This window comes from Patiria miniata, unplaced genomic scaffold, assembly GCF_015706575.1.
Source record: "Patiria miniata isolate m_02_andy unplaced genomic scaffold, ASM1570657v1 HiC_scaffold_7, whole genome shotgun sequence".
NCBI classification, from domain to species: domain Eukaryota; kingdom Metazoa; phylum Echinodermata; class Asteroidea; order Valvatida; family Asterinidae; genus Patiria; species Patiria miniata.
Window position 1 is genome coordinate 47,051,452 of NW_024037074.1, and position 13,529 is coordinate 47,064,980.

General features: G+C 40.6%; 1 protein-coding gene across 1 annotated transcript in view; it reads right to left on the bottom strand.

Annotated features, from left to right (window-relative positions):
* The window catches only part of LOC119745236, a 67,732-nt gene that overhangs the window by 1,276 nt on the left and 52,927 nt on the right, over nt 1-13,529 (bottom strand). The window contains exon 10 of the mRNA XM_038221459.1: nt 8,466-8,545. Coding sequence (XP_038077387.1) covers nt 8,466-8,545 — 80 coding nt within the window. The remainder of the gene's footprint in view (nt 1-8,465; nt 8,546-13,529) is intronic.

Consider the following 13,529-nt stretch of genomic DNA (forward strand, 5'->3'; position numbering starts at 1 on the left):
ATGCGGCAATGCTGTTTGTTTTTTTTGGGGGGGGGGGGGTTTTTTGCTTTTTTTTTTTAAGCTTGAATTGTTCAGACAAGGTGGGTACTATTTTGCTTTTTTGTGTCCTCATATACACTGGTGTCCTCAATCATTTGCCTTGGTGCCCTCGATTATTTGCCTAGACGCAATTTCCCTTTTCCTTGGTGCTCCTTGGTACACACATTTGAGGAGGTGCTGCAATAGAGGGAGCCGTTGTAGCTTCTGTGGTAAATTTGAAGGGAAAAAAGGTTGACGCATGATCAAAATCGACGCGCGCGCTGACCAGAGACCGACTAATTTTTTTTTTTGGCCTTATTTTGAATGTGCGCAAAGCCCAGGCGTCCTCGCGGGAGCGTCAGGCGTCGTCGGAAAATGCGTTGGAATATCTCTCCAGCCATTCTCCCCCAACTCTCCCTTCAATGTCGTTGAGGGAGTACTTGTACATCGAGTGCACAGCAAAGAGTTTGTTGCTTTCTGATGGCTTACCAACAATAACTAGTGTTGATGTAGTCTGAGTATCATCCGTTGCTCAATGCATTTTTTTTCCCGTGTTTTTTTTTTCCAGCATCCATGAACACAAACATTTTAAAGGGAATATACAACATTTGCAAACATCGGAAAATAAAACTACCAAGTTTTTACAAAATACCTTACTAGGATGTTGGTAAATGACAGTCTAAAGCATCCTGTAAAATTATGGCACCAGGTGTGAAGTCATTATCAAGAAAAGTGATATTTTGCATAAATTTCCAACGGTGGTCAGCCGACCACCGTTGGAAAAACCTAACTATTTTTCAACTACTGCTCAAAATGTACCATTTTTGTTCAGTCAAAATTTTGTTTGCTATTGGTTACATGTTCATGAACGGCTGCAGGCCAGTTAGACTGGTTCCATTACCTTACAATTTTCCGGCATCTATAAATTGATCAATTTCATCTTTAGTGGAGTCAGGGAACCAGACTATACGTGAACATTTTTTCCCCTTGGTTTTTCCTGCATTTTCGAACACAAAACTTCAAACATGTCAGTGTAACATTACTTGATCTGTTATACTAACCCCTCAAAATAGTTCATTTCTGAAAATTACAGCAAAAGCCAATGATGTACATTCCCTTTAATAGGCCAGTGTAACAATATTTCCTATAAAAGACTAACCCCAAAATCCTTCAAATTCTGAAAATTACAGGAAAAACAAATGTTTATTACCTTTAAACAATATTCCCTCATTCCCATATATCCAAATCCACGATAAAAATGTATGCAAGTCAATTCAAGCAGGTCAGTGCAAAATCACAGTCCATGAAAGAGCGCCCTCTTTTGTCCATGGTCATTGACATCCACATCCGTGACGTTCAATGCCACTGATATCCAACCACACAAAAACCACTTCACAGATGCGCCAGCTGGGCCAGCCAACACTTCCAGGAAAAACAGATCGGCTTTCCTTTTTTACCCATCTCGTTTCTTCCTCGGTGTGTTATTTGCGAGATTTCCTCACACCGGGGTGGAGAAAAATATAGAAGCGGTGTAAATGTCACCGCTTGAGGCAACGGGGGTGGGGGGGGGAGCTTGTCTGTCGTGATGTCATAAAATGTGCCCTAAAGGAAAGAGGTCGATACCGGCACAAAAATAGTCGGCTATTTTTTTGGGAGGTAATTTTTTTAACTTGTCGTTCACAATTGTGTACTTCCATTCTGTACCTAAATGGCAAATATGTATCAATAGAGGGGGCAGTATACAATTTCCTGAGGATGCAACCCAGTAAATAAATTCATATAGACACCAGTGATGATTCCCATACTCTAAAATAATTTTAAAAACACTAAAAACTCTCACAGGTGTTCAGGCTGCACAGAATATTGATGATCAACATGTCGTCTTTCACTTTCTTTTCAATTTTTGATAGGTTTACCAATGACTATTTGAGATTACCAGCTAAAAAAGACCACCCCTAAAACGACTGATATTTCCAAACTGGAAACTTAGTTACTTGGAAAAAAAGGATCCCTCCACAACATGGCTAAATAGCGCCACCTTCGGACCCAATTGCATCCGAAATGCTTAAAATTGGAAGCCATGTCCAGGCCAGAGATGCATTGCCATATGTCTTCAATCCCCTAATTCCATGGCTCTCAGAACTCTCTAATATCGAATAATTTGAATGTATAACTTTCATTCATGAGCTCGGCGGACAGATTTTTGTCTTTTTTTAATACTGGTTTGCACCATTGACAGCATTTTTCCACTTGCCTGAACTCCAAGCCAATATATTTTTTTTAAATTCCCCCTAGAAATTTTTTTTTTTTTTATCTCACAAGATGACAAAAAAATATGCAACATTAAAAAATCTCAGTAGACTTGGCTACATACACAGACAGAATACCTGTTTTAAAAAAAACATGAGAACATTTTTTTTTTTTTCCAAATCTTTTTGAGAGGCTTCCAAAAATTGTATGTAATTATTGGCAGGTGGCATCAAATAATCTGATAATTTTCTTGCTTAAGTCGAAACACAAAGCTCACCCAAGCACTAGAATACATAAAGATCCCTCTAGAATAACACAAGGAGAAGGGAAGTTGTGAGATCCAGCTTAGACAAACACTTGACAAAACATTTGGTAATTAAATTAAACGCTGCGTCTCCTCAACACCGGATGACATTCAATCTTCTAATGACAGTCATGTACATGTACAATGTTTGTGCATAGTTTATGTTGTGGTCAAGTGTGTACACTAGGGATGCGTTCCAGTAGTTTACCCGGGTCGACTCGGGTTAGCCCCGTGTCGTTCGATTAGCTCTGACGTCATTCTCGGGGCTCACCTGGGTCAGCCACCACAGACCCTGCTCGTGGAGCAGAGTCAGTGGTGGAAATACGTCACACGCACGCGCTGTTCATTCCTAGAAACGGAGAAATATGGCGGCCGGACAGCGGAAATCTCAAGTGGCGCAAAAATCAACTTTATTTGAAGTCTAATTTATTTATCAAGTTCATTGGGACTTTAGAGGCTATAATTCCAGCCTAACTTTTTTTCAGTTTTGCAACTGACTGAAAAGCAGTAAATCTCAAACTAAGACCCAGTCCGAAACGGGCGTTTTGTCAGTGGCTATGGCCGCGGCCACGGGCGTAGCGTAAGGATCGTTATGGCCTGCGATTGAGGGTTCGATTAGCCCGGCTGTCGTGGCTAACCCGTCTGCTGTTACCCGACTCGATCCGGGTGAGCTACTCGAATGCACACTAGGAGCGCACAAAAGTGTTGCTGAGATCCAACTGAATCAATTGCACTGATTTAATTAGATGGGTTTTTTTTTTGATACAGGTCAAACAAAGATGGATGTTTAATATTGGTGAGATTTGAATTTATAATCAAGGATTTGCCACTCTCAACTCTGTATTGATGAAAAGTCAGTTCTTCATTATCTGCACTTTCTAACAGTATTATAAAAAAAAATTAGAAAAGCTGAACTCTTTTGGTGGGACTTGAACCCACAACCTCCTGCTTTCTTGTGCAGATGTCTTACTACAGCATTCAGGTTTTTCTCTCGACTTTAAAATGAAAATGTCTTGAACGTCTTCTCTCCACATGTTTCTTAAGAGCTATTGTGCCATGCCTCAGAGGAATCATTGTTGTTTCTTATTACCAGAAATAAATACTATAGAAATACATCTACATGTAATTCAATAATAAATTTCATAATTTCCAAAAGACAGACAATCATATTTTTTTGCTGTAGCTCAGAGATCTATTGATTATTTCAATCTGGCGCGATAACAACGCTCATATCGGAAAGACTCTCCCTAGTTTTATTGATTCCAGATAAATAAAAAAAAAATTTAAAAAAAATTAAAAACCACTCAGCTGATCAGTGTATTCTATTATTCTTCTCATCATTTCTATTTTCTACTTTGTCTGTGTTAAAGGGAATATACAGCATTCGCTTTTGCTGTTATTTCAAGAAATGGACAGATTTGAGGGTTAGTATTTTATAGCAAATATGTTACACTGACCTGTTTAAAGTTTTGTGTTCCTAGATGCTGGAAAAACCAAATAAAAAGGTCATTCTTGTAGTGTGGTTCCCAGATCCTACTTCAGATGAAATAGAGCAATTTATAGATGATGGGGAATTGTCAGGCCAGGGAACCAGACTAGCTGGCTTGAACCTATTCACGGATGTATAACCGATTGCAAACAAACTGTAGACTAACTAAATTTGGTAAAGTGGGGACAGTATTTGAAAAAAGTACGTTTTTTTCCAATGACGGACCATTTTTGAAATTGATACATAAATTCCACTTTTCTTGAAAATGACAGCACACCAGGTGCCATGATTTCACAGGATGCTTGAGACTATTACTCACTTCCAGTCAAGTAAGGTATTTCATAATAATTTGGTAGTTTTTGTTTTTTGGATGTTTGCAAATGTTGCCTATTCCCTTTAATTTCAGGCCATCAAAATACTGCGACTTGTGCTACCAAATCGTAGCAAATAAAAACCCCGCAATCTTCTAAGATCAACATGTATTTGCCCTTTTTTTTAACTCACTGACAATAATTATACGCAACTGAATCTTCACAATGACAAGGCACATATGTAAACCTACAAAGTGGGAGGTAAGCCTGCCCCGGGATATGAGAATTTTAAAAGAAGTTCGTACGGTTTATAAGTGCACTTCGTTTCAGCGCACCTTTTACGAGGATGAGTGGTTTCAACTAGTTGTAATCCAATTTGATGCCGACTTGTTAAATTTTCCTGAGGCGCACATATGCAAAACATGTCAACTTTGCTTGCTGGGTAGTTACTGAACCGCAACATGTAAACTACGGCTTCTGAAAAATGTAATGTGCATAATGTCATGTATGTGTACGGCGCTTGCACATTATGAACATGAACATGTTGTTTCATGTCTGGGGGTGTTCGAATCAGACAGTATGACGTCAAGTTGCTCCATGATCAGGCTGCAATCGATCTCTTATCCGTGTGTCAGCGCAGCCAACATGAAGCAATTGCGGAATTTCATATTGTTTTCTCTGCTTGAACGGTCGTGCAGAGTACATGAAGACATGACTACTGATCACAATGTAGCATGGGGGGGGGGAATAGGGGGGGGGGGTGAAATGTCAGTAACGTAGGCGTGAATGGAATGCCATTAATTGCGTGTCTATTAATAACGTGTAATTAGCATCTACTTTGGCACAGCTGTCTGGTTTGGTTTCCTCGAAGAAAACATGGTGTGTTTTTTTGCATATAAAGGTTTCAATGTTTGCGTCATTAGTCAAATGTACGAGTGTACAAGAAAACTGAATAATGCATATTTTTTTGTATTTTTATAAAAACTAATTAAAACCCTTTTAATCTGATCCACTTTTCAATTCAAACCATTGCTTCATTTAAATTGTATGCAAATTCTCTTTAGGTAACAACTTAAAAAAATAAAATACTGAATACAAATGTCAGCTCCACCAAATGAATGGCTTGGCTAAAGTCCGTTTCAATTTTTTTTTTTTTTTAACTTTTTTTTTACGCTGATATGCAAGTTATGTGAACCATTTAATCTAACCAGGTGCTGTCTTTAACAAACGCTCAATGATTTTTAATGTAGTGTGTGGACCAATCCGAACAGTACAATATTAAAAGACGCGCATATTTCTTTTTCAAGGCTATCATTTTCTAGTTTCGGGACATCCAATTTCCTCTGGCGAGAAGCCGACTCAATATCTGAACGGCTCAATTTCCGCATTTCATTAAAAATCACTCCAGGAGAATTGCGAATGATAAATATATACAGACACTTAAAGTAATTTTTGTTTTGTGTTCATTTGGAGGATGGGAAAAACAAGGGATGAAAATCCACATGCACTAGTGAAAAAACTTCTATGGCTAGTCCATTTAAAGGGAATGTACATCATTGGCTTTTGCTGTAATTTTCAGAAATGAACTATTTGGGGGGTTAATATAATAGATCAAATATTGTTACACTGACATGTTTGAAGTTTTGTGTTCGCAAATGCTGGAAAAACCAAGAAAAACAAAAATATTCAAGTAGTCTGGTTCCCTGACTCCACTAAAGATGAAATGGATCAAAAATACTGGAAAATTGTAAGGTAAGGAACCAGTCTAGCTGGCCTGCACACGTTCATAAACATGTAACCAATAGCAAACAAAATTTGGACTGAACAAAAAAGGTACATTTTGAGCAGTAGTTGAAAAATAATTAGGTTTTTCCAACGGTGGTCAGCCGACCACCGTTGGAAATGTATACAAATATACCATTTTCTTGAAAATGGCTTCACACCAGGTGCCATAATTTTACAGGATGCTTAAGCATGTCATTTACCAACATCCTAGTAAGGTTTTTCGTAACAACTTGGTAGTTTTATTTTTCGATGTTTGCAAATGTTGTATTTTCCCTTTAAACACGCCGAGGCAGGATAATTATGTGCATCAGGTTAACACTATCGATGAGAACACTATCGACAAAGAGAACATTATTTGGTGGGGGAAAAAAATCCATACCAACAGTTCACCCGATGCTGAATTGTAGAAACATAATGGGAGACAGCATAATCCCACGGCGCGCTCGGCAATTCATAAGTAAATAGTTCCACGCCATATGGTGTGGCCTAGTTTACATACAACATGTGTGCACAGTTGGCACTCAGTCAACAGTGCCGTGCGTTATTGAATTGCGGGCCGCTATTATGCGGAGCAGGGAAATTTACACGCTGGGCCCCAAAACTAGTCGAAGATAACCTTTACGGACAGAACCTGTAAATATGTGTACTCCTGCTTCAATCATGCATATCATCCGATATTAATTAATTAATTTATTTGATTGTTTCTTTTTGTCTTTAAACAAAAAGATGTGATTTACTTTGAAACAATAATAAACATCACAATTTGAATCAAGTTTTCACCCTTAAATTAGGGTGCTCTTTGCTATGCTTATTGCCAGATAGACACAGGATCTGTTGGCAGAAAACCACTTGCTTTAAGCAGCGCTGTGAAATGTGGCCGAGTTTCGTCCCGTCCTGCATGCCCCTTTAAGATCAGTACCCTAACCTCGCCTGCTCTTTTAAGATCAGTACCTCCTCGTGTTGCCTGCCCCTTTAACATCAGTGCCGTTACCTTCCCTTTTTCTATAAGATTTGTTCATTATAGTCTCGTCTGCCCCTTTTAAGTTCAGTCGCTGTGCCTTGTGTGCTCCTTTAATGTTCTTCCTAGTCCTGCTTGTCCCTTTACAATCAGTTCCCTCACCTTGCCGGCCCTTTAAGATCAGGCTATCGCTGTCCCGCTTGCCCCTTTAAAATCAGTTCGACCCTGTCCTTCCTACTTCTTTACAATCAATTCCCTTGCTTTGCTTGTCTCTTAAATTCAGTGCCTCCCTGTGCTACATGCCCCTTTAAAATCAGTCTGGCCTTGCTTGCCCCTTGAAGATTGTTAAATTTTCGTCTCGCCTGCCCCTTTAAAATCAACCCATAGCTGCTCTCAGTCATCTTTCAACTTCTTGTTCTACTAAATAAGACGACAGCAAAACCAGTGGACACATCTATCTCTGGTCGACCCTCTTCCCATCGGCTTGGCTACTATGGCAACCGCCTGCGGATCAGCGGTTTTCTATTACGGAGGACGGTTTTCCGTGTCCGGGTCAGTGGAAAGGGCAACTTCCTGAAAAATCAATCGCTTTTTGGTCTTTCGGATTTTTTTTTTGGAGGAAAGGAAGACGGTGTGGGCCGCGCGTCATCCGTTTCTCTGTAAACACGGTGCATTTGTGAGTGCGAGCGGCAACGAATTTGGGGTCTGAGAAACCCATTCGAGCATTCTAAACTAAAATATGGCGCATCCATGTAGCAACTTCTGCGACATTCTTACAAGACGTTTGTTACACAACGAACGACCTCGCTTCTCCACAGTTGTATAAGCTGAAGCCCGGCTTACGTGAGCGACCGAAGCTCGTTAGTTGCCATGGTACTTGGACTTTTTTTTCCTTTTTTAGAAGAAAAATATCTTTCAAGACTGTCACTTTTAGCTCATGACAATTATTAGCTTTATAAATGACTTTTTATCCATTAAATCTTGGACTGATGAATGTTTTGTATAAAAAAACATGTTGAAAAATATAGGCCTATTAAAAAAAATGAACAGTTACAAAACATGGTTGCTAGAGTACTAATACTGTCAAAGTTTGAAGAAAAAAAACAGAAAAAAAGAGGGGAAAAAACGGCTATTTATGAAACATGGTAGCTAGATAATACTGGGGGTTTTTTTTGAAGGTTTGAAAAATATATCAAAATGACTGAATTTTTTTCTGACAGATACCATGCCAAACAGAATGTATTGATCGCTATGGTGTACATGTAAATCTGAATACACCAATGTATGCTGTTTGTGATTGGTCCAGTATAGTCTGCTGCCATAGCAACAACCAATCAGGACGTCTCTTACCTGCAGCTTCAGCGACCTCGGCTGGGGTCATCCGAATCACGTCGGGATGAACTTTGAACGTCACCTGTTTCTCACCAGTTCTGGAAAAAACAAAAATTGGAAGAGTGGGGAAAAATATAAGAGAAATCAATTTTCACATGAATTTAGAAACATTTTATGTACATTTAGTTCAAGCTTTATCTTCGGAACATCTTTTTAAAAACAAAATATTAATGTTTCAAGCAGAAACTGCTCACATACACACATTGTTTGCCAAATTTTATGCCCGGAAAATGAGAACATAAAGTTGATTCTACCTTTCTTAAATTTACATTATTTAATTTCACAACCTATTAAAATTTCGCAAGTTATGCATAAACTGTCCTCAAAACTAACATGACTCAAAGGCCTTCGATCGAACTATGTAGAGATCTCCACAGATAGAACAAAATATTTCAATTTAGGAGTGAATGCACTCTTTTGATTCTGAAACTTATGAAATTCTGCAATTACGAAGCCACGAGCTGAAAAGATTTGCATCGCGAAAGGAAATAAGAAGGACCAGGCTCGGGCAGGCGGTAATTACATAATGTACTCGCAAGACGGGAATAGCCAGATATAAAGGCCTGATAATGAATTCTTCGTATGCCCTAGGGACGAAGTCATTCAACTTGGCGGGTTATTATTTCTGCTAGGTTGGTTCTCAAGACCTGTGGGCTGTAGGGGGAGGGGGGAGGGGGAAGGGGTGTTAAAGGGACACACACACTGGGTTTGAAGTACCCGGTAGTCTTGAATGATCTTAGGACCTGTAGGGATGGAGGGGGGTGCTGTTGGGGGAGTTGGAGGGGGGTGCTGTTGGGGGAGTTGGAGGGGGGTGCTGTTGGGGGAGTTGGAGGGGGGTGCTGTTGGGAGAGTTGGAGGGGGTGCTGTTGGGGGAGTTGGAGGGGGGTGCTGTTGGGGGAGTTGGAGGGGGGTGCTGTTGGGGGAGTTGGAGGGGGGTGCTGTTGGGGGAGTTGGAGGGGGGTGCTGTTGGGGGAGTTGGAGGGGGGTGCTGTTGGGGGAGTTGGAGGGGGGTGCTGTTGGGGGAGTTGGAGGGGGTGCTGTTGGGGGAGTTGGAGGGGGGTGCTGTTGGGGAGTTGGAGGGGGGGTGCTGTTGGGGGAGTTGGAGGGGGGTGCTGTTGGGGGAGTTGGAGGGGGGTGCTGTTGGGGGAGTTGGAGGGGGGTGCTGTTGGGGGAGTTGGAGGAGGGAATGTGGTGGTGGGGGTCTTAAAGAGGAACAAAAGCTGGGAGAAAATCAGTCAACTTGGTATTTTATTATTTCTGCCATGTTGTTACCTGGGAGGTATCCGAAAATGCTTGGATGGAAATCAAGACCTACATGGGGGGGGGGGTTGAATTTTAGGGGTAGGATGTCTTTTAAAGGTGCACACAAGCTGCGGTCAATCAATTGGGTATTTATTTTTTCTGCCACACTGGTTGTTTCTACATGTACATGTCCGTCAGGGGGTGTTTGAATGTGATGAGCAGGGCTGAGATTGTCAATTTAATAATAAAAAAAAAGTCTGAAAATTCTATACTTAATAATGTCTTCCTCTTAGATTCATAAAGTCTGATTTCAGACAAAAGTCTGTAAAATCTCATCCCTGTTGATGAGGTAAAAAGTCAAAACCAGCTGGATTGGGGGTAGGGTAGGATTGGGGTTGGTGGTGGGGGAGTGGATTGGGGTTGGTGGTGGGGAGTGGATTGGGGGTGGGGGAGTGGGATGGGGTGGGGGAGTGGGATGGGGGTAGGGGTTGCAAGCCAGAACAAATTAAAGAAACACACATGCTGGGATAGAATTGTCTAATTGGGGCTTTGATATTTCTTCGACATTTTTTCATATTACGTTGTTCTCCTCATGAGAAGTACATACATGTATTTTCTGACTGAATCGCATATCCCACAATGCACTGCACACAGAGGGCAACGGACTTTATGACATACACACAGAAATACAAGCCGTCACTGCACATCAAGTGTCAATGATAACTGACAATACCCATTAACAGTAGCCAGAGAAATTATATGGAGTCACATACGTCAACGCTAAAGGGGTAGACAATCACAAACTACATCATTCGCATATTTTTCCAAAGGCGCAATTAGTCCGGTAATTGAGGTCCGCAAAAACACACATCACAAGTGATTACGAAGAACAACGCATTTTGTCCACCCACGTAACGAGTGCACTACGGTAAGTTTGACGCGTCAAAGAGGCATTATTGCATTATCGTCACACAATGTAACTGCACTGAGGAAAGCCAAATAAGAAAAAGACACTTCCGAGCTTGCGTAATCAATTGCCACTTTGGTTGATTTGAAGTTTACGGAAGAAGACCTTGAACTGCGAAGATGATGATGTTACCGTACTCTTTGTTGTTTAAATATTTATGCTCAATTATTTCTTTTTTGATGAATCAGGATTTAGGAATGGAACACGATAACCACCCACGTCTTTTAATTAAAGATAATATACAACATTTGGAAACATCAACAACAACAAAAACTACCAAATTAATCTGAAATACCTTACTTGACTGTAAGTGAATAATAGTCTCAAGCATCCTGTGAAATCATGGCTTCTGGTGTGCTGTCATTTTCAAGAAAAGTGGGATTTTTGTTTTAATTTTCAACAATGGACGACAACCAATTGGAAAAAAAGGACTTTTTCAAATACTGGCCCTAATTTACCAAATTTAGTTAGTCCAAATTCTGTTTGCAATCGGTTACACATCTGTGAACAGGTGCAAGCCAGCTAGTCTGTTTTCCTGGGTGCCATGATTTCACAGAATGCTTGAGACTGTTATTCACTTACAGTCAAGTCGGTAAAATTTCATAATAATTTAGTAGTTTTGTTTTTGATGTTTGCAAATGTTATATATGACCTTTAAGCACTGTAAAAATTCTTACAGACAGAGGGGTAAGTCAGTGGGCATATTAGATGTAATTAAATCACTACGATTACAAAAATAGGAACAAAGGTAGTACAGTAATCAAATGAGCACATTTAACGTTCTATCAAGCATATCATTTTGAGGAATTTAATGTTATTGGAAAGGAACTGTTGAGACAAATTTTCGGCTGCAAGACAAAAATTCCAACCGTCGTTCTCGACTCCGAAACCCGAGGCGATACATATGGATTTGGGATCTTGATCACAAGCCAGACGACAACACTAGTTGCCGGGAGCAACCCGTGGCTTTTTTTTTTACCTTTTATCTTTTTTCCCCCGTTCTCCCCCTCCCACATTAAAACCGATTTTCTCCGATCAACTGTAATCCGCAATTTGGCGCGATTCCCCGGGCGCGGAAGTAGACAGAGAGGGCCCGCGGAGGTTTCAATATCAAAGCCGATAAAATTTGCGCGAAGCCGGTAAACAAACCAACGCAGTCCAGAATGGATTAAGAAAATTCTCGGATGTTGCTTTTTTTTATTCTTTCTTTTTTCTTTTTAAATTTATTGAGTTGACAGTTCGATTATGGCAACACCTAAGCCGCTCTGCTCGACAGGTGGGTGGATCAAAATTAACACCGATGGTGTTTGAGACAAATAAAGTATGAAAAGGAAAAATCAATTCGGGAGGGGGGGGGGGGGAATTAAAATATTTTAAAAAAGGACATTTCCAACTAGATGTTGATATACAAGACAAACTATTACAGTACATCAATTGGGTATGTTTTAGAATATTGTTCTTACAATGTACCACTCAAAAGAAAGGGTACTGCACAGTGCTAAAACAAATATTCTACAGTTTACCATTTATAAACTACACACAATGTAATGTATATTAAACGGCAGGACATTTCAATTTCTGGGCAGATGGGCATGAAATCAGTCAAAAATGTTAATTGGTTTTCTCAGGGGATCTGACTGATTTTGTCCAATTTTACATGAATTTGTTCTGAGAGGTCTGTGCCACTATGTATTGCAGAGTCTGCGTGTCTACGTGTCACTGAGTCTCTCTTTACTTTGTCTCGTAGTCTATCACCCTATTTGTCACAGTGTCTGTCACCCTTGGTACAAATGTATCTCATGCAAGCATGTACAACTGCGGTGGAACTCAAAACAAAATAACCTTCAAATTTCAAACATCTGTCAATGTCTCCCACTTCTTTGTCCCATGGGTGTCAATTGGTGGGGGACAGGGGGGACTACTTTTTAAAGTGGGGGATATCATATCGTTTGTCCCCCCCCCCCCCTCCCACACACTTGTTACATCCCCAAATAAAAATTGTAGCCTTCATTATTCATTCTATAGCTCAGAATAGCTGACTAGATCGAAAATGATGTTGGAATGGTAATCTTTTCCTAAAACAAATTTGGTCAGAAATTACCCCAGATTGCACCACACAGCATCTAGAATCCAAAATGTTTCAGGCCCTTAAGCGGGCCCCAAACTGTCCCCCTCCCCCCCCCCCCCCCCACACACACACACACTTTTTTCACCTCCGAATAAAAATTGCAGCCTATGATTCTTTAGCTGAAAATAGCTGATTCAATGACTCCAAATTCGAAAACGCTGTTTAAATTATCATCTTTCGCTAAAAAAAAAAATTGGTTAAAGTGGTCAGAAATTGCCTTTGATTGCACCACAGAGCGTCTAGAGTCCAAAAAGTTTTCCTACGCCGTTAGGGCTTGGCACTGCATGCTCGCATTACTTCTGATCAAGGTATGTCCCCCCCCCCCCCCCCCCCCCCCACTTTTGAGAAGCGATTGAAACCCTTACTTAGTCTGCGAACTGTATCTCACAAGGAAGCAGGGGTATGATAATCTGCACCCAGCAAGCGTACCTGCCCTTTATTGTGATAACCTATAAATCTCCGGCCGAACAGCAATCTGCTACTCCCTTGAAACAACCGAGTTTGGAAGCTGTTAAAATATCGCGTCCCTGCAACTACAACAAAAAATCAGCGCAAAGAGTGTTGTGGTCACTCGCCGGCACTACTGAAAGCACTTCGGCATTTTGTCACACTACAAATCTATTCGAGGGGTCAGTTGAGTTCCCGATGATGACGATGTATGAAATGACGTCAATGTGGGGGGGGG